We start from the raw sequence: 22564 nt of genomic DNA, 5'->3' as shown, positions 1-22564 counted from the left end.
GGACCCCGCATCCACGCGCACAGGCCAGGGACTGGGGCGGCGGAGGGCGTTATGGGGTCCCCTGGATGGTGCGAGCGTACCAAGACCCGGGAGCCCAAGCTGGCTTGGCGGTCGTGGGCAAATCATCCCTAAGCCTCCGTTTGTAAAATGTCCCTACCTCCCGGAGGCTTGCGAAGAGGGAGTGGGACGGGCGTGGACCGCGACGGAAGCGCCTGGTCCTGTGCAGCTGACGGTGGCGCAAGGGCCGCGGAGTTTCTGGCCACCTCAGCAGGGGCAGATGGAAAAAGACATTCTGTTCAGGGGGTGCAATCCAGAGCGGCCAGCCCAGGAGAGTTGTCAGTCTCCTTGACTTTAGCGGGAGTTCCGCTGAGACACTCCTGACCCCTCCACCTGGGTGACCTTGGGAAAGTGTCACTCTACCTCTTGGGGCCTCCTTGTCCTCCTCTGTCACAGGAGGGTGAGACTCTCCACCTCACTGAAATCAGATGAGAAGAGGCTCCTGAAAGGACCTCAGAAGCTGTCAGATGCCACTGTGCACATGTGCAGGGCATTCCTTTAGATAGAAATTATTCAGGCAGGGGTAAGAGGGAGAGAGAGGCTTGGTGCCGAGCTGAAGGGAGTGCCTGCTCAGGGGGCTGGAAGTGGTGAAGAGAGGAGTAAATGCCAGCCCCGTCCTGGAGGAGCTGCCCTCTAAGCTAAGAGAGATAAGCCCAGGCTGTAAATAACTCCACAAGTGTCCAAGTGCTGGAGGAGAAACCAGAGGGGGGTTTTGGGGTCCTAGAGGAAGGAAGCCCACCTGGTGGGAACACAGATTTGAGACACCAGGAAGCTTTTCCGAGGCTGTGCTCCTAGTGACTGACGCACTGCCGGGAGTTGGCTGGTTCGGGCAATGGAGAGGAGGAGGCAGAGGGCCTCACTCAGAGGGAAAGTCCAGGACAGGACAAGGGTCTGGAGTTTGGGGCTGGGGCAGGGAGCCTGCAGATAAGACAGCAGGGGGCAGATTGTGGGGGCTGGGGAGGGCGCTGCAGAGGATTTGTGAATTAGTTGGAAGACAGAGTGATAGTGGCTGCGCCACCAGCAAACAGTCTGGAGGTCACTGGCCCTGCCCCTTCTCGGGCCAAGTTATTGATTAACTGATGATTCGAGGAGGGAACCCCGTCTTCCTGCCTTTCTTGTTTACAAGAAGAAGCCTGGTCTCAGCGGTCTCCCGGCCCTGGGCACTAGCTTTTCCAGGCTGTCCCTGAGGAGTTCTGTGAGAAATCAGCCACCTTCGTTTTGCTACGGGGTACCCAGCACTGTTCCAGCTGGCAGGGACCTCCGATCAGCGAGTCCAAGCTCTCTCATCCACCACCGCTATTTTACAGATAAGGATACTAAGGTCCAGGGAAGGAGAGGATTGGCTGAAGGAGCGTCAGAGGCCTTGCCCTGGGCTTGGGTGGCATTTGCTGCCTATGAGAGTCCTGTAGGGTCACTACGCTCATCCCTGCTCCACAGTGGCAACACTGAGGCCCTGCAAAGGGTGTGATGCACACAAGCCCCCATGCTGGCATGTGGTGGGATGGACGGCTGGCTAAACCTGATATCCATGTCCTCTGTCCCCACTGCAGTCAGGCTGCCACAGAAATGGGTGCGACTCATTGTGTGCCTTAAAGAAGCCCCCAGCCTCTTGGGGGAGATGGACACATAGAAATACAAAGTGGACTATGGTCTGTGTCCTAGCAGAGGGAGCATGGCAGCCCGGAGGAGGAGTGGTCAGTTCTAGGTAAGAGAGGTGCCTGGGCGAAGATTGGAAGGACAGGGAGGATCTGGATGGTCAGAGATGGAATGCAAAGCAGGCATCCTAGGCGAGAGGCACAGCATGAGCAGAAGCCCCGGAGGCCGTACAGTGCATGCGGGGAGACCTGGAGAAACCAGGCACCACAAGAGCCTACTCCTAAGTGCCCCAGACGCTGCTCCAAGAGCCTGGGTCATTTAATTTAGATCATACTGCACTCTTATGAGAAGGTGATAGTCTAGCAAGAGAGGATTAAAGAGAGGTGGGAAAAGGGGTAGAGTGTAAGAATAACAATTATCTATGTGTGCATTGTATATGTGTAGATATAGATACACATGTGTAGGCCACGTGCATATATGTATGCATATGTACATATATGTCTACACACACACAGCCTCACTGCGTGCTAGGCACCGTTCTAAGTGCTTTATGTATATTGTTCCATTTAAATATCCCAACCACCCTGTGAGGTGGATGCTGCTATTACCCCCATTGCACAGAAGAGGAAACAGAGGCATGGGGGACTCTAGCAGGGTGTCACAGCTCAGAGGAGGCAGGGTTTGAGTTAAGCTGCCTGGCTCTGTGGCCTGTTGGGCACAGTGAGCCCCAGCACAGCTGGGAGCAGAAAAGTGTTCAGTAAGGCTGGAAAGCCGGGGACTCACCCAGGAGCCTCTGCTGGCCTGGGCTTTGGAGAGTGAGCTGGAGATGAAAGGGGCGCTTGACACAGGAACTGAAAGCCAACATGGCCCAGTGGCCTGGAATGCTCACCTGGTGGGTGCGTGAGACGCAGGCTGAGCTGGTGGGATGGGGACTGGGGAGAGGGGATCAGAACCTGGCTGCCCATAGAGGCACCTGCCCAGAAATAACCTGGGGATCCTTCCCTACCTTACCTCCACCCAGGCCAGGCACCAGAAGACTCCCAGCCCCTCAAGTATTCGGAGTCCCAGGTCTAGGCTGCCCACCCCCTTCTTGGCTTCCCTGGGTAGCGGGAGGGTTTGAGGGGAGTCCCACTCTCCTGTGAACCATGGAAGCAATGGGGTGAGAGGAAAGGCCCAGGCTGGCTGGGAACATCCATACAGGCCGCCCCCTTCCCTGGGCAGTCCCACATCTGCCACTCCCACGGAGGTGGGGCCAGGAGGCTCTAGAGGGCCATGGTGCTGCAGAGTAGGGTGCCAGACTGGGACTGTGAGGCCCAGCCTGAGTTCTGCAGGTCAATCGCTTTAGCTTTTCTGAGACTCAGTTTCCTCAGCTCTAAGATAGAGGTAGAAGGAGCCCTACCTCGGGATGCGGGAGGCCTGGGGTCTAGCTTGTCTCTGCCTCTGATTGGCTGTGTACAGATCTGGGTAAGCCCTGCCCTTTCCAGGCCTCAGTTTCCCCACTTGCATAATGGGAGCTGGTGACGCTGTGGCAGCTCCCCTTTGGCTTCTTGGTTGAGAAGTGTCAGACCTGTTAGGCCTGTTAGGGCTTTACCTTGCAAGATGGGCTGCACAGGTGGGTCAGCATGTGTGAGACCAAGGGGACGGGCTTCCACCTCTGAGGTCTGGGCAGTTGGGTGTGAAGGGGACCCAGTGTCATTTCCAGGCAGGGCTGGATCTGCAGGCTCCAGGCCTTTCATCAGCCTCCATTTCTCTATCTACACAGTGGGGACAAGGGCTGGATGGATCCCTCTTCACTCTGGAGTCCTGGGACAAAGTCTAGGAGGGAATAGGAGGACTCTCAGGCTATGGGGCCCCAGGGGCTTCTTCTTCCTGGACAGGCAGCTGCAGCCCCAAGCTGGGGTGGCTGGTGAAGAAGGGGCACTTCCAAAGTTCCTAGACCTCCCCCTGGTTCCTGGACCTGGCGCCTAATTGAGGAGTTAGTTGAGGAATCATGGAGGGAGAGGTTCCCCATGGTTACCCCAGGGGAACAGACGGAAGCCTGGGGAGAGGCTGGGCTTGCCTGGGTGGCCTACAGCCCGAGTTCCTGCTCCATCCTCCCTGCCACATGGGCACCAGGATGAGGTGGGCCCAGGAAAGCCCAAAGGGACATGGGCAAGGGAGGGACAAAAGTCTGTCTGGGAGAACAGGGTCTCCTCAACTCCATTGTTCTCCCACCTCAGGGTCAGCAGGCTCCACAGATGCAGAAGCACAGGTATTCCAGGGCAATACTGAGTCCCTAAGCCAGCCCGAAGCCCTCACCAGCCTCGTCCTCACCCCAGAAGCACAGATGTGGGCATCAGGGTCTCTCCCACCCCACCTGTTGACCTCATCCCATCTCTCTCCTGGTAGCTGCCAGGCTACATTTTGGGTGGCGCTGGTGGGGGCACCTTCTGAGGCCCTCTGAGCCCAGCTCTGCTGAAGCCTCGCCTGGAAACGAGCTGGCAATATCATTCCACACCGTGGGTGGCCGGGCTGCAGAACTGCAGAGAGGGACCTTGGGGCCCAGGTCACTTAAAGGAGCCTGAACCCAGCTCCCAGGTCTCTGGCCTAGAATTCTTCATGTGACCTGACCCCTGTGCCTAGAGGGAGAGGGATGCTGTGAAGTGCAGGTCCAGGAAGGAAGCCCTCCTTTGAGGGTGCCTTACCTGGGCCAGGTCCCCCAGAGCGGCCTGAGGGTAGAGTTGCTAGCACCACCAGGAAAGTACCTCAGTGAAGTCATTTGACAGCTTGTGTTACCAATGTCAGAGCCTACATTGTTCTTGGGCATTGAGCAGTATGGATGGGGAAATGGAGGTGGAGCAAGGGGCAGTGACTTGCCCCAGTTCGCATAGGGAGAGAGCTGCTGAGCTAGAGCTTGAACCCAGGTCTCTGTCCCAGCCAGTCCCAGCAAGGCCCCCAACTCCTGAATCAGAGGAGGCCTCGCCACCCTGGTAGGGCGCTGAGCTTGGGCCTTGCCTGTGAACTCTGCGTTCCCTCCTGTCCTTTCTTCCACCCTCTCCCCCAGGCCCCCACCCCCAGATAAACTGAAATGTTTCCAATTAGGGGTCTGTTGGAGTGAAGCGAGCGAGATGTCCACAAGGAGAACTCCCCCGCCTCCCGTCCTAATCCTTGATTACCTCCCCAAGGGGGATTTATTTGGAAACGGTCATTACCACTAATTACCAGATGACCGCATGGCCCTCCTCGGGAGTGGAATCTGCTGCCTCCCGCCTGCGATCTCTGCCTGCAGCCCCGGTGGGCGGGTGGCCTCCCTGGCACGCATGGCAGCCTGCTCCTGTCCCAGCCTCAGCCTCCAAGGTGGGCCCCTGGGCCTTCACACTGCTCTATGCCCACCAAGGCCTCTGGATCTGCTTCTCATTTACCCTCGGGCCACCTGGGGAGTCTGAGCTTCATCTGGAAGGTGCTCTGACAGCACCTTCTCCCTCAGCCTTCTCAGGAGGTTGGAGAAACTGAGACCCAAGGTGGCTCCAGGGCTCACCCCAGGGTCCCAGCCAAGGAGACCCAGGCACCAGGAACACCAGTCTCCCTTCCCTGAGAGCCGCAGCACCCAGCACTCACAAGCTGTCTGCACTGAACTCTCCGGGAAGAGGCTCGGCCCCCATCGTCCCACCCCGTGGCTTGAGCTGGAGCCCAGGGAAAGACATGGGAGGCCGCCTTCGCTGCCTGAACGCCCACCATGTGCCATGAGCCTGCTGCTAGGCCACACGCTGATGTGCTGTCGCCCACGTCATCCTTCTCATTTGAAAATGGAGGAAGCTGGCTCAGAAGGAGCGGGAGGAAACTTGGGCGAGGGCGAGCGGCAGGGCGGGCTCAGGACGGGCTGGGTGGGGACCACCCAGAGTAAAGCAGAGTGGGAACCCAGAGAGAAGTGACCCCAGTGCCTGCAGGGACTGACAGCCTCACTGAGAAGGATGACGGGGCCTGCTGGGGGGTGCTGGACAAGCACAGCCCCTAAAGCAGAGCTGATCATCCCCTCCGGGCCGCCCTCTGAGGTGTGAAGTGGGAGGCTGTGTCAACCAGGAAGGGCCATGCCCATGTGGGGCTGTTACCCTGAGATGACACCTTACGCAGGGACAGGGTTTGCTGGGTGGAGGTGGAGGGGCTGCTGGCAACCAGGAAACACACTGAGGTGATGACGTGTGCCTCTGTGTGGTCACAGCCTGCCAGGAATTACGGCAGGGTTCAGCAACAGGTTCCCCAAGAAGGTGAGGCCAGGGCAGTCCAGAGTAGTTCATTTAGGTCAAGAAACCGCATCTGAGGGCTGCTGTGTGGCCCACCCTGTGCCATATGCTGGCATCTAGACACACCAAACATTTCCCGGCTCCTAGTTTAGGGGGTGGCAGTGAGGGGAGACTGCCCTGGACACCACAGTTGATCTTACACAGGGGGAGTCGCACTGCCCTAACCACAGGCACCAGGCCCTGCTTTCTGGGTCTCTGGGAAGGTTTTTATTTTGGGGGGTTATAGGGTGGGTGGGCATGGCAGAGCATGAGAGGCAGGAGGAAGTGAAGGAACCTATTGAGTACTTATCATAGCACGTATCATTCAGCCTTGGCAAGACCCTGAGAGGTCCCCATGTTGTAGCTGATGCCCAGAGAGGGGCAATAGTTTGCCCAAGTTTGCCCAGCACATAGAGGACAGAGCTTGAGTGAGAACCCAGACCTTCTCACTCTGTCTGGTCCAGCACTTGCTAGGCAACAAGCGGGGGACTTAGCTTCATCCATGAATTTTTTGTTTGTTTTGTTTTTTGAGATGGAGTCTCGCTCTATCGCCAGGCTGGAGTGCAGTGTCACAATCTCGGCTCACTGCAATCTCTGCCTCCCAGGTTCAAGCGATTCTCCTGCCTCAGTCTCCCAAGTAGCTGGAACTACAGGCACACACCACCACACCCAGCTAATTTTTTTGTATTTTAGTAGAGACCGGGTTTCACCACATTGGCCAGGATGGTCTTGATCTCCTGACCTCATGGTTCACCCGCCTCGGCCTCCCAAAGTGCTGGGATTACACATCTATGAATGTTTAAAACACTTTGCCTACGTTCTGTTATTTAAGTCTCACCATAGCCTTTTTTTTTTTTTTTTCCAGTAGACAGGGTTTCACTGTGTCACCCAGACTGGAGTACAGCGGTGTAATCATAGTTCACTGTAACCTCAAACCCCCAGGCTCAAGTGATCCCTTCAAGTAGTTGGGACTACAGGCATGCACCACAGCACCTGGCTAACTTTTTTACTTTTTTACTTTTTGGTAGAGACGGGGGAATCTCCCTATGTTGCCCAGGGTGGTCTTGAACTCCTGGCCTCAAAGGATTCTCCTACTTTGGCCTCCAGAGTAGCTGAGATCATAGACATGAGCAACAACCCCCAGCCTCATCATAGCCTTTTGAAGTAGTAATTATTTCTCTTTTTATTTTATTTTATTTTTTTGAGACAGAGTCTCGTTCTGTCGCCCGGGCTGGAGTGCAGTGGTGCGATCTCAGCTCACTGCAACCTCTGCCTCCTGGGTTCAAGCAATTCTCCTGCCTCAACCTCCTGAGCAGCTGGGATTATAGGCATGCACCACCATGCCTGGCTAATTTTTGTATTTTTTTAGTAGAGACAGAGTTTCACCATGTTCACCAGGCTGGTGTCAAACTCCTGACCTCAGATGATCTGCCCCCGCCTTGGCCTCCCAAAGTGCTGGGATATTACAGGTGTAAGCCACCGTGCCTGGCCTTATCATTTCTTTATAACAGATGAGCAACATAGAGCCCAGAGAGGTTGGGTAACTTACCTAGGTCACACAGCTGGTGTCGAAAGCTTGTGCTCTTCCTGGGGCCAGGCCAGGAGCGAGAACAGCTGGGTCATTGATTTATAACTGTTGATAGCTTTATCCAGCCGTTAGACTAGGGGATCCTTGAGGAAAGGATCTATGTCATGTTCATTACCAAATGAGTCTGGGAAGAGTTGGTGCTTAGAAAATACTTCTTCCACAAGTAGATCAAGTTCATTTATTCATTCATGTCCAGAAGCAGGGGGAAAGGCATTCCTGGCATCAGGAAAAGCTTGGGCAAAGGCATGGTGGCAAGAAAGTTCCTTTCAGAGAAGTCAAGAACCTGGTATAGCTGGATGTCAGGATGAGGATGGGAGGCTGGGGAGAGCTGGGAGGCCAGGCTTTGAGGGGCTCTGAATGTCAAGTGGCAGCTCTTGGCCTTGACTAGGCAGGTCCAGAGAGGCTGCCCCCAGGTAGGAAAAGACCACCAAGGTGGTAATTGTAGTAGCTTCCATCACTGACCACTGACCACAGAGCGTCAGCCCTGGGCAGAACGTGTGACACACATTGTCTGATTTAAGCCCTCAGTTAATACTGGGAGGTTGGTGGGAGAGGAGAGGTTAAGTGACTTGCTCAAGGTAGCAAGGGGAGTGACTAGCCTGGAGTCTACCCAAGCCTATGCAGTGCCCTTGGCAATGGGCTGCCTCCCTCAGAACTCAGCTCAGGGGTTCTAGGATCTCTACCTTGCCAGGTCTCAGCCCTGACCCTGGGCGAGAACCGCTGGGGCCACAGCAGGCGGGGTACTCAGCACTTCTGGCTGCACAATGGCCCCTCTTGGTTCCCTGTCCCTCCTGGGTCTCTGCTGGGTTGCTGAAGGCCAGCTGACTCTGGGTTCCAGATGGCCCCTGCTTGGGTGAGGGGACTGGGAGTGAGTCCATATGGAGTCTTTTAGGGTTGTGGGGTCCTTAAGTGCCGTCGATGCAGCCTGCCCCTCAGAGAAGGCCTAGGAGAACAGCAGATCCAGGAGGAACCTGGTCCTAGAGTCTTGGAACCGAGGTGCCCAGAGCTGGGATCTGGGAGGCTCTTGGGTCCTCTAACATCACCAGGGTTCATAGAGACCCACTAGGCTAACATTTCCCAAAGCATGGATGAGGTCAGCAGCCTCAAGCAAAGGGCTCTGTGCTCAATATACTCAATAGACTCCCTGAGTTAAACAAAACCAAGCCTGTTGCTTTGCTGCAGGACTTCTCAGGGCCTTTAAAATGTAAATATGCATCCTGACTCTCCAAGCAGGGACATAGTACATTGTGTTCCCCAAATGGATCCCTTTTGTCAGTGTCTCACTGGAGCCCATTCTGGGGAATACAGTTTATAAGTACAAACACAGAGGCCCGAAGAGGGGCAATGAACTATCAGACATCACACAACGAGTTAATGGCCAAGTCTGGATTAGGTACTAAAATTTTCAAGTTCCAGGTCATCACAAAACTGAGTGGCTCTTTAATCCTTTATTAGGAATTCCTTGCATGGATATGGGACTTTACAACATAATAAATGGGTTTAGTAATCACATGAAACAATGATGGAAAACTCCAACCTCATGTTGCGCATCTAGTAAGGCTTCAGTTAATAGTATATATAATTATTGTGATTATAAGAATCTAGCATTTCGCATGGTTTCTGGCACATAGCTGCTCAGTGTTGAATGAATGTTGAATAAAGACTAATAATTCACAGCTGTGTGAGAACTAAATCAGGTGGTAGTGGTGAGCTTTGTGAACTATAGAGCTGTTTTGTTCATATAATTATAAAGCTTAGGTAGGATGGGGGTTGTGATCCTGTGTTATGAATAGGGCCTGAGGCCCAGAGAGGGGCAGTGATGTGCCCAAGGCACATGGGGTGGGAGGGGAATCCACTGCTCTGCCAGCCGGCACTTTGGGAGCCTTTCTTGGAAGGAGCCAGGAAACCAGGAGGCAAAGTCCACTGAAGGAAAGGCTGGGGTCAGAAGGGCGATTGGAGGCCATGTGGCCCCTGACAACCCTGTCTCTCCTTCCATCGGTCATGGCCTTTCCATGGTGTGCAGGGCACTGTCCAAGACACCAGCAGCCCTGGCACTGAACCAGACGCAACACTGCAAGCAGCTGGAGGGCCTGGTGTCTGCACAGGTGCAGCTGTGCCGCAGCAACCTGGAGCTCATGCACACGGTGGTGCACGCTGCCCGTGAGGTCATGAAGGCCTGTCGCCGGGCCTTCGCCGACATGCGCTGGAACTGCTCCTCCATCGAGCTCGCCCCCAACTATTTGCTTGACCTGGAGAGAGGTAGGAGCTGGCAAAGCTGCTAAATGCATGTGGGTGCGGGTGAAGGAATTCAGGCATCGATCTGTGTGTTTAGATGGAGGGATGGGTTCATGGGCGGGTGGATAATGGATTCATGGATGAATGATGGATGGATACAGGCATGGATGAATGGGGTATGGGTGGATGAATTAATCATAAGATGGGTGTGTAGGCATGAATTCACAAATAAGTAAACACAGATGAGTGGCAGTATCAGTGCAGGGGAGCCTGAAGACCAGCACATGTACCTGTGTGCCCCCATGCATGAATGAAGGAATGAGCCAGGGCTGTGGCCTGCTGTACTTGAGGCCACATGTCAGGGAGGCTCCTGGGAGGGGAGTCTAGAAACAAGAATGCTATAGAGCCCACCCTCAGGGCAGACAGGTGTGCCACAGGTAACACTGAACTGGGCTGCTGAAACTGTTGCACCATGCACAAAGCAGTGTAAAGACAGAACATCTCAAAGACTTCCTGCAGGTGGTGGCTTCTGGTGGGGGGTGTCTGGGGGACCCATGTACAATAGGGAGGCTTTTGACAGACAGAAGTGCCCCAGTAGGTGCAATCTCTCTCCTGCACTGTAATAACTTTTCTTGTGGGTCCTAAACAGTAGCAGCTAATATTTGACAAATTCCTTTCTTCCTGAATTATTTGAACTCCAGAGCCAGCCTGTGAGGTAGGTGTTATCACCCATATTCTACAGTTAAGGAAACTGAGGCTGGAGAAGGGAAAGTGGCTTGCTAGTTAGGAGACAGAGCCAGGGCTCGGACCAATGGCCAGGACCCCGCAGCTGAGGCTCCTGAGTGCCCTATTTGTTTCCCAGGGCTGCTGTCCAATGGGCCACAACTAGCTGCTTGCAAACAACAGATGTGTATTGTCTCGAAGTTCTGGAGGCCGGAAGTCCAAAATCGAGGTGTCAGCAGAGCCGTGCTCCCCCTGAAGGTGCCAAGGAGGATCCTTCCTGGCCCGTCCCTAGCTCCTGGTGGCAGTTGGCCATCCTTGGCATTCTTTAGCTTGCAGCTGCGTCACTGCAGTCTCTGCCTCTGTCATCACAGGGCAAGCTCCCTCTTTGTGTGTCTGTGTATCCGAAATTCCCTTTTTACAAGGACACCAGCCACTGGCCTAGGGCCCACCCTGATCTGATATGACCTTGTCTAAGCCCCATTACATCTGCAAAGACCCCACTTCATCATAAGATTATGCTCACAGGTCCAGGGGTGAGGACTTGAACACATCCTTCAGGGGGACACGGGTCCACACACAGCAGGCCCTTTGTGCATTTGTCTGGTGCATCAGGAGCTCAGAGCCTGGGCTTCACTACTGTAAAGCATCCCCTAACGCCAGTGCAGGGCAAGTAGGTGAAAGGCCAGAGCTGTGAGTGTGAGTAGGAGGACGTGGGCAAGGGCATGCCTGTGGGTGTGGGTCGAGTGTGGCTGTCAGCTGGTATATTCGGAAGGAATTGGGGAAGCAGGGGTGACAGCTCAATGGCCCTAGTGCCGACCCCTGCTGGCGCCACCTTGGTTACATGAGGGTGTGGGCGAAGGAGGAGGACCTCTGACCTGGGCAGCTGACCTTTGCCTCCCACCCCCAGGGACCCGGGAGTCGGCCTTCGTGTATGCGCTGTCGGCCGCCGCCATCAGCCACGCCATCGCCCGGGCCTGCACCTCCGGCGACCTGCCGGGCTGCTCCTGCGGCCCCGTCCCAGGTGAGCCACCCGGGCCCGGGAACCGCTGGGGAGGATGTGCGGACAACCTCAGCTACGGGCTCCTCATGGGGGCCAAGTTTTCCGATGCTCCTATGAAGGTGAAAAAAACAGGATCCCAAGCCAATAAACTGATGCGTCTACACAACAGTGAAGTGGGGAGACAGGTAACCACCCACCCCACCCAGCCCCAGATAGTTGTGCTTGTACCATTGGCCGGAAAAGGGCCACCCAGCGTGCCCCGATGGTGGGGGGTGCGGGGGGATGGGCCCTGACTGGCCCACACCTGACGTGCCTCACACCGTCCTCATCCTCAGCCCTTCCCTCGCCAGCTGCTTGGGGTTTGTCTCGCTTTCCTCCTCCAGGGGGTCCACCGGGGTTTGGGTTGTCCAAGCAGAAGGAGCACTGAACTAGGAGTCAGGCGCTCTGAGTTCTGGCCTTGGCTCTGGCACTAAACTCACTTAGGGACATTGGGAAAGTCAGTGCCTCTCTAGCCTCAGCTGTTCCCATCTATAAAATGGTGGAGGTGACCTGGTGCTGAGTCCCCCATCTGTCATGTTCCTCAGGCTGTCCCTCCCTCCAGGGTGTGGAGAGGGCTGTGGTCAACAGAAGCCTATCCTAAGGGCTCATCTGCTTGGATGTAACGGGGACTCCCACCCATACCCACCGCAACCGCTAGAACAGTTTCCTCCAGCATTCATTACTATCAGGTTTTCATTCATTCCTCACCTCACTGCCCAAAAGACTGGGGTGAGTGGACCCGTAAGTGAATGAACTTTCTACCAATCTGTGTTGCAGACGCTGTGCTTGTTGCTCCATACATTTCTGTTCTGTGGTCACAGAACAACTCGGGCAGGCCTTGTTGTCCCCTTTTCACAGATGGAGAAAGGACCGTGAATGGCAGGGATGGCCACTTGGCCAGAGCTGCATGTGCAGATGGCATCTCATTAGCTCCTCCCTGCACCCCTTAGCCCCATTTTACAGAGGCACTAAGTGAGGCTGAAAGCACTTCAGTGGCTCAGACCTACAGCACGATAGAGCCCAGGACTGTGGGACTCCCAAGTCCAGGGATTTCCGTGACCTCATCTGCTTTCAAGGGTCTGACTTGTGTGAGGATTCTAGGATGTCCAGGCCATCCTTGGACAGTTAGGGAAACTGAGGCCAAATCATACTGTGGATCTATAGCAAAGCCTGGCCAGGAACTCAGGACTCCTGCCTCCTGGCCCTGCTTACCTGTCCCCGACCCCTGCTCATGAAACCCAGTGCGAGCCCTTCACCAGCGGCCTGCACGCCCACCACCATGGCCACGCCCACCATCATGGCCAGGCCAGCTGGACGCCACATGCTGCCAGGGGCACAGCCCTCCCCTCCCCACCATGCAGTCCAAAGAGGATCTTCAGCCTCAGGGCAAATCAGGACCGTCCCTGAGGCCATCTGCAAAAGGGGCCAGTATCCCCGAAAGCTGCAGGGCTGCTGAGGATTAAATGAGATCACAAACACATGTTTAGTACCTCGGGAAGTTCCAGGCCCCTTCCCCCAGCTTATGCTGAGCAGCAGAACCTAGTTCACCTTCCCTCGATGGCTCACCAGTGCCTCGGTGCCCTGAAGTCCTGCTGACTTCATCCCTGTGACCTCCATAGACTTTTCTCAGCAAATTCCAGATTGGGTACCCAAACGTACTCCCTGGGTCCTCACTTCCTGGCACTGGAGAGGAGAGGAGCCCTGGGACCTTGGCCAGCTTCCCCACTAACTCACTTGTCTTGGGCAAGTCCTGCCCACTCTGTGCCTCAGTTTCTCCATCTCTCTGATGCAGGGGATGGACCCAGGTTCCCATGACTCTTGCAGGTCTCTGAACAGGAGAGGCAGGAGGGCAGGCCTGGGCAGGGGAATCCAAGTCTTGTGTTGAAAGAAGGGTTTAAAAGGCAGAACTGGAAGGCCTGTAGAAGGCATCTAACTTCTGCCTCTCAGGTATGAATGGGGAAACTGAGGCCCAGGGAAGCTGGTGGGCCCGAGTCCTTTTTGAAGCCAGGGCAAGAGGCTCCCCAAGCCTCTGAGCCCAAGGGGTCTCCGCCATAGTTATTACTTACATGGATTTTTCAAAACCAGCATTGATTTAACTTCTATGGTTCACAAAACCCTTTTGTGTGTGCCATCTCATTTCATCCTTACAGCTCTCTGCAGGGCAGGAATTATGTGCTCGCTTTGCACGAAAGAAGACAGAGGCCCTGAGTGGTGACGTGGCTTGCTGAGGGTGGCCTGGCAGGAGCACTGGCAGTGGGGGGAAAGCCGGCCAGGTGGCAGGGAGGTGCCCCCTGCACTCACCCCTGCCTTTTCTCCCCTTCCTACGCTCCTCCCTTCCTTCCTTCTCTTCTTTTCTTCCTTTTTTCCAGCAAGCATTTAGTGAGTGAAAAAGCATGGAACAATTAAAAGCCACCACTTTTGGAATCACCCTCAGATCTGGGTTCAAATCCCAGCTCCTTGATTTTCTGACTGCACCCTTGGGCATGAGACTTAGCCTCTCTGAGCTATTGTTTCTTCTTTTTAAAATGGAGGAAGTAAGGATACCTCCCTTGAAGGGCTGTTGTGGTGATCAATCTCCATTATGCGTTAGAGCGCTTGGTGTACAGTAGGTGCTCAATAATGACATCCCTATCCCTGCAAATGCCTTTCTTCCTGCCCCTCAGCTGTCCCCCAAGGTTGCAGGAAGGCCCACACCACCTCCAAGCTTTAAAGCAGAAAGCTCTATCACTTGAGGCTCCAGCAGGCAGTGACTCCCTGAGCACCCAGCCATGGGTGGGTGGGGCTGGGGTCCTGGGGCAGGCCAGGGAGGGGACTCTGGCCACCCAGCCGACGCCTTCCCCTGTCTGCAGGCTCTGCGCGCCTCTCTGGAAATGAAGTGTAAGTGCCATGGGGTGTCTGGCTCCTGCTCCATCCGCACCTGCTGGAAGGGGCTGCAGGAGCTACGGGATGTGGCTGCTGACCTCAAGACCCGATACCTGTCGGCCACCAAGGTAGTGCACCGACCCATGGGCATCCGCAAGCACCTGGTGCCCAAAGACCTGGATATCCGGCCTGTGAAGGACTCAGAACTCGTCTATCTGCAGAGCTCACCTGACTTCTGCATGAAGAATGAGAAGGTGGGCTCCCACGGAACACAAGACAGGTGAGGCCTGCCGCCACCTTGGTGGGAAAGGGTCACCTGTGTTGCACATACTGTTCCCCAACTCAGGGCCATGCACACAGCAGGGACTCAGGTGGCATTTGGGGAATGGAGTCCCTGCTCCGTTGAGGGAGTTGGCCCCAGAACTGCTAAGTGGAGATGCCAGGGTCCTAGGGTCCCCTGCAGAGCTGCTGGGAGCACCTGTTCTGCACTGTGCCTGGCAGGGGCCCAGGGAATGGAGGCTGATGGGAGGCTCCTGCTCTACCTTCCCCAGCTGGGGAGACAGACGGGAAGAGACAATGACGCTACTGGGAGACGGGACAGGAACGAGGCTGCCCAACATAAGATAGGTGCTCAGAAAATGTTTGACAGATGAACAGATGAAGGGTAAAGGCCATACAGCCTGCTCGTTGCACAGCAAAGGGACTGAGGTGCCAGGGGAGATGGGGACAGCCTACAATGAGTGAGGGAGAGCGATGTCTGCCTGCATTCCGTACAGCGACACTGCCCCTGTGTCCTCGCCTCTGTGAGCCCTCTCCCCGGCCCCCTGCTCCTCCCATCTCCTCCTGGGGACCCTGAGCCTGGAACCCTACCACAGCCCCAGTCACAACTGCTGCAGTCGGCTCAGGACAGGAGAGTGAGGGAGCCAGGGGTGACTGCAGACCTACTGTGTGCTGGGTGGGGTTGGTGAGGACTGCACAAGCAGCATTTCCTGAAGACGGTGCTGGCGAAAGCTGGTCCCGATCTACGAGAGAAAGAGCTCTGTCATCACATGCTTTTGGGAAATTCTCTGGCAATTCACAAGGCACTAGAACATATGAAAGGCTCTGAGGAATCTGCAGTAAAGATCTGTTTAAGCCAGTGTTTCCCAGAGGTGTTTGGCCACGGAACGCTTTTATTAAGGAGCCCCTAATAGCATTCCACAAAACTCGTGTTCTCGGGGTTAAAAGAATATTACACCAGAGAGTGGGTGTCTGGGAACGTGTCTGGCACATAGTTGGTGCACAGCCAGCGTTGACTTCCTCCGCAGCCCACGTTCCTGTCTCCAGGAGAGGGAGGGGTGGGCTAGGGGGCTGCATCCCCACAGGCCAGGGCAGCAGGCTCTGTGAGGAGGCCCAGGCTCCCATCTGGAGGCCAGATTGAGGGGATCGACAGAGGGAAGATGGAACCAGGTCAGGCCAAGGAGACAGGAAGAAGCCAGAGGCTGGGCTGAGGTAGATGGGGATGGGGGAGTTAGAGGAGGATTCTAGAACATGGAGGGCTGCAGGAGGCCCACAGAGGACCCGAGAGTGAAGAAAGGGTCTTCCTGGATCCATGTGCAGCTCTGTGTGTGTCAGGGAGGGCACAGCAGGGGGACTTGAGCACATCCTTCACTGATCTGAGGCTCAGGCTTGTCTTCCGCACAGTGGGGAGGGCACACAGGGTTGTCGCGTGATCTCCAAGCACACGTACCTAGCACTCCCTCTCCCCTCCTGTCCTGGGCAGTCTCCCCTCCCACTGTGCCCTCTCTCCCAGTCGCTCCTCACTCCTGATGAGGAGGCCCCGCCCACAGCACCACCCATCCTCCTGCTTCCTTCGCAGCCCTCACAGGTCTCCTGCCTTGCGGCTCCGGTCCTTCCCCAGGGAGGGCCCTTGCAGGCATCTGTGTTAGTTGGCTTTTGCTGCAGTAACAAACAGCCCCAATTTCTCAGTAATTCACAACCACAGACATTTCTTGTGCCCATTACATGAGACTGCAGGTCAGCTGTATCTCTGCCTGGCTCTGGTAGGTGCTGGTGGGGCATCCCCAAGGGCTCAGGTCATGACAGGAAAGCTTGGTGTGAGGGGAGCCCAGAGGGTCCCTGATCCAGCCTGGACATCAAGGAAGGCTTCCTAGAGGAGGGGAAATGTGAGATTGATGATTAGGTTGGGGGTTGGATGTAAGTGAGCTTGGTGAACTGTGCAAGGTGTGTGCATGTGGGGTATCTCTAGAGGCTGGCTCCCTCGCTGCAGAAGATACCTTGCAGCCTCCTCAAATCTAACCTGGGGAAACCGAGGCCTAATCTGCAGTCAATATTCCAAACCCTAGCCCTCTTGTCATATTTCTTCCAGAGGCTCGCACCTCTGAAGCCCACACATCCCCCACCACCCACAGTTTGAGCCACCCTGTGCCCTGGGAGCCAGGCATCCCAATGGCCCTTCCCTGGGCCTGTGGCCCCACTGGCCCCAATCCTGGTCCCAGGCACCTGGGCCTTGTCTGAATCTGACATTGGAGGCCAAGTTTTCAGACAATGCATGTCAGGGATCCAGAAATTTAAAAAAGAACCCTGTCTCCTTCCTACCACTCAAGGTAGAGTGCTCAGCCAGAGCCTTCAGGAGAAGGCTGAGGGGGAACTCATGGATGCTGAATGACCAAACAAAGCCCAAAAAGGTTCAGTGACTTGCCTTAAGTCACACAGCCACTAAGTGGCAGAGCTGGGGCTTGAACCCAGGTCTGTCCAGCTGTGGGGCATGTATTCTTCCGGGAACTGCTGGCAGCCCCCACTTACTTGTCACTGGCTGGCTCTCCCCAGATGCTCCCCTCCTTCTGCCCATGGCCCCTTCCAGCTCAGGCCTGGCCTCTCCCCCAGTACTAATCAGCCTCCTCCGGGCCTCCAGCTCTCCCCTTCCATCTGCTCTCACTGTTCTGAGGGCAGGCCTGGTCTTCTGCCTTTGCCCAGGCTATTCCCTCTACCCCAGCACTCCTTCCCTCCTCTGCACGGTGGAGTGCTGCTCCTCCTTCATGAATGGCCTAGATGGCCTCTCCTCTTCCAGGAAGCCCTCCTGGACTCTCAAGACCTTGTACTCATCCCGGGCAAGGCCCCTCTCCCTTCTGTGTCTGTTTCCCCATCAGTAAATATGAGGATTGCATTCGGTCGTCTCTAGGACTTTCCCACATTGGACATTCTGGGATTCCTCAGTCCACATGTGGGGACCATTTGTCCCTGTCAGTGCCCCAGCCCCCTGCTGCTCTGTCTGCAGCTACATCTCATGAAAACACTCCCTGTCTAGCCTCAGCCTGGCTAGAGGAGCCACCAGTCTGAACAGATGATTTGTCACTAGACAGAAGAACTGAGAGCAGTGGAAGCATGTTTGCATTTTATAGGGACCTTCAATGCCTTCGCATCCCACATTTGGAAAGAAATGCAGCCCCTGCCGGCTTCCACGCCCCGCCCTTTAGGGTAGGGAGAGCAAGTCAGGGCCTTAGTTTTAGTCCCCGAGTTTAAGCCTCTGCCCTTTGCTGAGCCTGTTTTCATCTGCATAATGGACATAATAATACCACTGAGCACCTCCACTAAGATAAGACACTGGAGGGAGTGCCTGACCCACAGGAGGCACATGGCCAACAGACCCCTCTTCCTCCACGAGCAGCATGTCCAATGCCCACTGGGACTTCTAGTATTTCAGCATTTATGCTAGGATTCTAAAAATCAAATGGTCTTTACATTTCTCATAATATTTAATTAAACATTAAATATGGCCGGGTGTGGTGGCGCATGCCTGTAATCCTAGCTACTTGGGAAGCTGAGGCAGGAGAATCGCTTGAACCCAGGAGACAGAGGTTGCAGTGAGCTGAGATTGCACCACTGCACTCCAGCCTGGGCGACAGAGCGAGACTCTGTCTCAAAAAAAAAAAAAAAAATTACACATAAACACATAAAGGTAGGATTATTAGATTGGTTGGAGGGTCTTTCCAGTATTTAGAAGTAGAAGAAATAGAAAAAAGATACCTTCAAGAAAACAAAACAAGGCTGGGCACGGCAGCTCATGCCTGTAATCCTAGCAGTTTGGATGGCTGAGGTGGGAGGATTGCTTGAGCTTAGGAGTTCAACACCAGCCTGAGCAATATAGTAGGATTCCATCGTTACAAAAATAAAAATTAAAAAATTAGCCAGGCATGGTGGTGTGTGCCTGTAGTCCCAGCTACTCAGGAGGCCGAGGTGGGAAGAGCACTTGAGCCGGGGGCCTGGGTTGGCGGGGAGGTAGGGGTCAAGGCTTCGGGGAGCCATGATCACAACCACTGCACTCCAGCCTGGGCAACACAGTGAGACCCCATCTCAGAAAAAATAAAAGAAAATAGCTCCATCATTTTGGTAACCCCTTATTAGAAATATAGGGAAAAGTTAGAAGTACCTTCAGGTAAGAGGATTGTTTAAAAGTCCCCAAAGATCAAGACAGCTTCTAAGAAGGGCTGAGTCGGTGGCCATGGGAGACGCTGCCGGCTGCCTGGCTGGGAGTCATAGGAGATGCTGCTGGCTGCCTGGCTGGGAGTCATGGGGTGTTGGTGGGTCGGTGACCAAGGCATGTACTGACCTCCTTCCTGCCCCCACAACAGGCAGTGCAACAAGACATCCAATGGAAGTGACAGCTGCGATCTTATGTGCTGCGGGCGTGGCTACAACCCCTACACAGACCGCGTGGTCGAGCGGTGCCACTGTAAGTACCACTGGTGCTGCTACGTCACCTGCCGCAGGTGTGAGCGTACCGTGGAGCGCTATGTCTGCAAGTGAGGCCCTGCCCTCCGCCCCATGCAGGAGCGAGGACTCTGCTCAAGGACCCTCAGCAACTGGGGCCAAGGGTCTGGAGACACTCCATGGATTCTGCTTGTGAATTCCAGATGCCAGGCATGGGAGGCGGCTTGTGCTTTGCCTTCACTTGGAAGCCACCAGGAACAGAAGGTCTGGCCACCCTGGAAGGAGGGCCGGGACATCAAAGGAAACCGACAAGATTAAAAATAACTTGGCAGCCTGAGGTCCTGGAGTGCCCATGGGCTGGTCTAAGGAGCGGGGCTTGGGATTGGTGAGACTGATACAGACGTGACCTTTCAGGGCCACAGAGACCAGCCTCCGGGAACGGGTCTGCCCGCCTTCTTCAGAATGTTCTGCGGAACCCCCTGGCCCACCCTGGGGTCGGAGCCTGCTGGGCCAACCACATGGAACCACTAGCTTGGGTTGTAAATGTTTTCCTTTGTTTTTTTGATTTTTCTTCCTTTGGGATGTGGAAGCTACAGAAATATTTATAAAACATAGCTTTTTCTTTGGGGTAGCACTTCTCGATTCCTCTTTATATATTTTATATATATAAATATATATGTGTGTGTATATATATATATAATGATCTCTATTTTAAAACAAGCTTTCTAAGCAGCTGTACGAAATAAATGCTGAGTGAGCCCCAGCCCGCCCCTGCAGTTCCCGGCCTCCTCGAGTGAACTCGGCAGACCCTGGGGCTGGCAGAGGGAGCTCTCCGGTTTCCAGGCAAGGCGGCTTCCGATTGATGTCCCTTCTCCCCCCGCGCTCCCCCACACCGGGCCCTGGCCCTGATCTCCCTGGAAGATCTCTTGGTCAAGGGCGAGGACAGACGTCGTGAAACATAAACCCAGCTGGCAGCATCTTTTTTCCTCAGGGACACACATGCATGCGCGGCTCAAAGCCTGGCCGTGTTGTCAGGCCTGCCTGCTAAGCTGGCTTCAAGGGAAAACCGTCCCTGGGCAACTGGGATACAGACTTCGGGGAGGCAGCCCTGGTGGGTTTTCTGCATGACCCTGGGAAGGGCTCTCTGCCAGCCTCAGTTTCCCCATTTGTAAAATGGGAGCGGTGGGGAGGAAGGCTGAAGGTTAGGAAAGGCCTCGTGCCTGGAGGCTGGCGGCAGCGGACGTGTTGAGAAGTGGCTGGATTCCGGTTCTGTTTTGAAGGGGAAGCCAACAGGATTTGTTCTCTTTTTGCATGTGGGGTGTGAGGGGAAGGAGGCCCAAGAATGACGGCCGGGGTTTTGGCTGGAGCACTTGGAAGGCTGAAGGGGCTGGATGCCGACATGGGGGTGGGGAGAGGCCTGGGGTTCAGATTTGGGCCCGTGGGGATTGTGACACTGTTTATGCTCCTAGTGGAAATACTGAGTGGACGGGAAGATATTTGGGACTGGAGTTCTGGGAAGTGGCCAGGGCTGGAGGTCCACGTTTGGGTGTCATCACTAAAGGAGTGTGTGGGATAGAAGAGTAAAGAGGACCAAGGCCTGGGCCTGGGGCACTCCTGCCTTGGAGGTTGGGGAGATGAAGCTCAGAAGAGACACGGAGACAGAAGGAACAGCCAGGGAAGCAGGAGGGAGGTCGGTGGTCCTGGCTGTTGCCAAGTGAAGACAGGGTGCCAAGGGGAACAGGATCACCGCAGGCATATCACTGTCCCTCTGAGCTTCCGCGTCACCTCCCGCATGTAGGAAGCACCAGTAACCAAGAGTTGAGTAAGTGGGGTATCCCCAGTGCCTGGCCAGAGCAGGTGGCCCCAAAACAGAAGTAGTGGTTCATCACCTGGATCTTGCTGTGGCTGGGGGGTAACCACACAAGACAAAGGGTGTAAGAGGATGTTATAATCTGGATCTCTGCATGCACCGGAGAGTCGGGCTCAGACCAGTGCTCTTCCCTCCCCGAGCCGGCTGAGTCCTGAGACACCACCTGGAGGGGCTGGGGCAGAGTGGGGGCTTGCGCAGGATTTGGATAAGTGAAGCCACATCCTTGGGGGTGGGATGGCATGGATAACCCCTCAGGGGCTGGACCCATCCTGAGTGGGAAGAAGGGGGCTTTTTGTGGCCATCTTCAAGGCCCAGCCTGAAAGCTTGCAGTGGGGGCAGCCAGAGCCACAGAGTCACCAGCTGCAAGGAACCTCAAGATAAGTCTTCTGGTGTGTTTTGCAGAGGAGGAAATTCAGAGATGGGAAGGGCCTTCCTGTGGTCACAGAGCTGATAAGGGGCTGGGAGCTGGGGGAGGTGGAGCCTCCCCGGGTGGGGCCCCTGCCAGCCCCTGTGTCGAAAACCCCCAGCCTCCCTGGAAGGAGCCCCTGGAATGTGTGCTCTCCAGACCCAGGGCTTCCCTGCTTCTCAGCGACCTCCTAGCCCACAAAACCAATTCCCGGTCCCTAGCCTGGAACACAAGGCCTGTTCCCCAGGCACAGGCAATTCTTCCAACAGCATTTCCTGCAAATCCCAGCTGCTCAGCCCGCCTGGCCTCTGGGCATCTGTTGTTCTCCCTGACCAAAAGTGCTGTTTTCCTTGCTGGAATCGCACACAACCCTCACAGCCCTCTCCACAAAACCTTCCCCAGTGCCTTGGGTGGAAGGGATCTGCCCCTCTTCAGGCTCCTCACAACCCTCTGAACATTTAAAGCAGCCATCACCCTCCTTCTCAAGCTGCCAGTCAATGCCCTCTTCTGCAAAAGCCAGGTAAATGGCTCCCTCCTCCAGGAAGCCCTCCCCAGCTACCTTCAGCCTGAGTCAGGGGCCTCCTCTGGGTTCCCACAGCCTCTGTGCTCCCTCCAATGTTTGCGGAACCAAGGTGTTGAAGAGGGCTGTGTTGTGTCATATCATCTGTCTCCCCCACCTGTCTGGGGCCTTTTCATGGGCTGGGACCAGCCATATGCACCCATGGGCCCTGGGATCTGGGGGGCAGCACAACAACAGGGCTAGGTATAAAACCTACCTCCGAAATGCTGGATTTGGGAGTGTCATTTGGACCTCTGTCAGGACAAGTAAATGGGGGAAACCAGACCGGGGACCAAGAACGGCTCTCAGAAAGGGTGGCCACGTGAGATAAGTGCTACCATTTATTGTGCACCTGCTGTGTGACCTTCTAAGCACATTGGCCCAAGTCATCACAGCAGCCCTCCGAAGTGAGTATTGTTACCATTGACACAGGAGGAAACTGAGGCTCTGCGAGGAAAGGCGGCTCGCTCCAGACCTCAGGAAAGCTCCCAGCACAGCGGGGCTCTGAGCGCAGGTGCGTCCCTGCTCACACGTCTGCACTCCCAGCAGGCTCGGGGGAGCTGCATGGAGAGCTGAAGACAGTTTCCTGGGCTGAGCTGGAGGGCTGGGAGGGGAGACCTCAAGCTCAAGACAGGAGACCCTGGGGAGTCCCTGACTCAG

The 22564-nt window shown here is 55.4% G+C and overlaps 1 protein-coding gene across 1 annotated transcript; it reads left to right on the top strand.

Annotated features, from left to right (window-relative positions):
* Window positions 1–8264: 8264 nt before the first annotated feature.
* WNT11 (wingless-type MMTV integration site family, member 11) lies at window positions 8265–19845 on the top strand. Its single transcript, XM_011989473.1, has 5 exons — window positions 8265–8353; window positions 9524–9759; window positions 11366–11643; window positions 14347–14639; window positions 18991–19845. The coding sequence occupies exons 1-5, from the start codon at window positions 8265–8267 to the stop codon at window positions 19163–19165; spliced, it is 1071 nt and encodes a 356-aa protein (XP_011844863.1). The 3' UTR covers window positions 19166–19845.
* The last annotated feature ends 2719 nt before the right edge of the window (window positions 19846–22564 follow it).

Source organism: Mandrillus leucophaeus, unplaced genomic scaffold, assembly GCF_000951045.1.
Source record: "Mandrillus leucophaeus isolate KB7577 unplaced genomic scaffold, Mleu.le_1.0 Scaffold1095, whole genome shotgun sequence".
Taxonomy (NCBI): Eukaryota; Metazoa; Chordata; class Mammalia; order Primates; family Cercopithecidae; genus Mandrillus; species Mandrillus leucophaeus.
The sequence above is the reverse complement of the archived record's forward strand: the minus strand, read 5'-3'. Positions and strand labels throughout refer to the sequence as shown.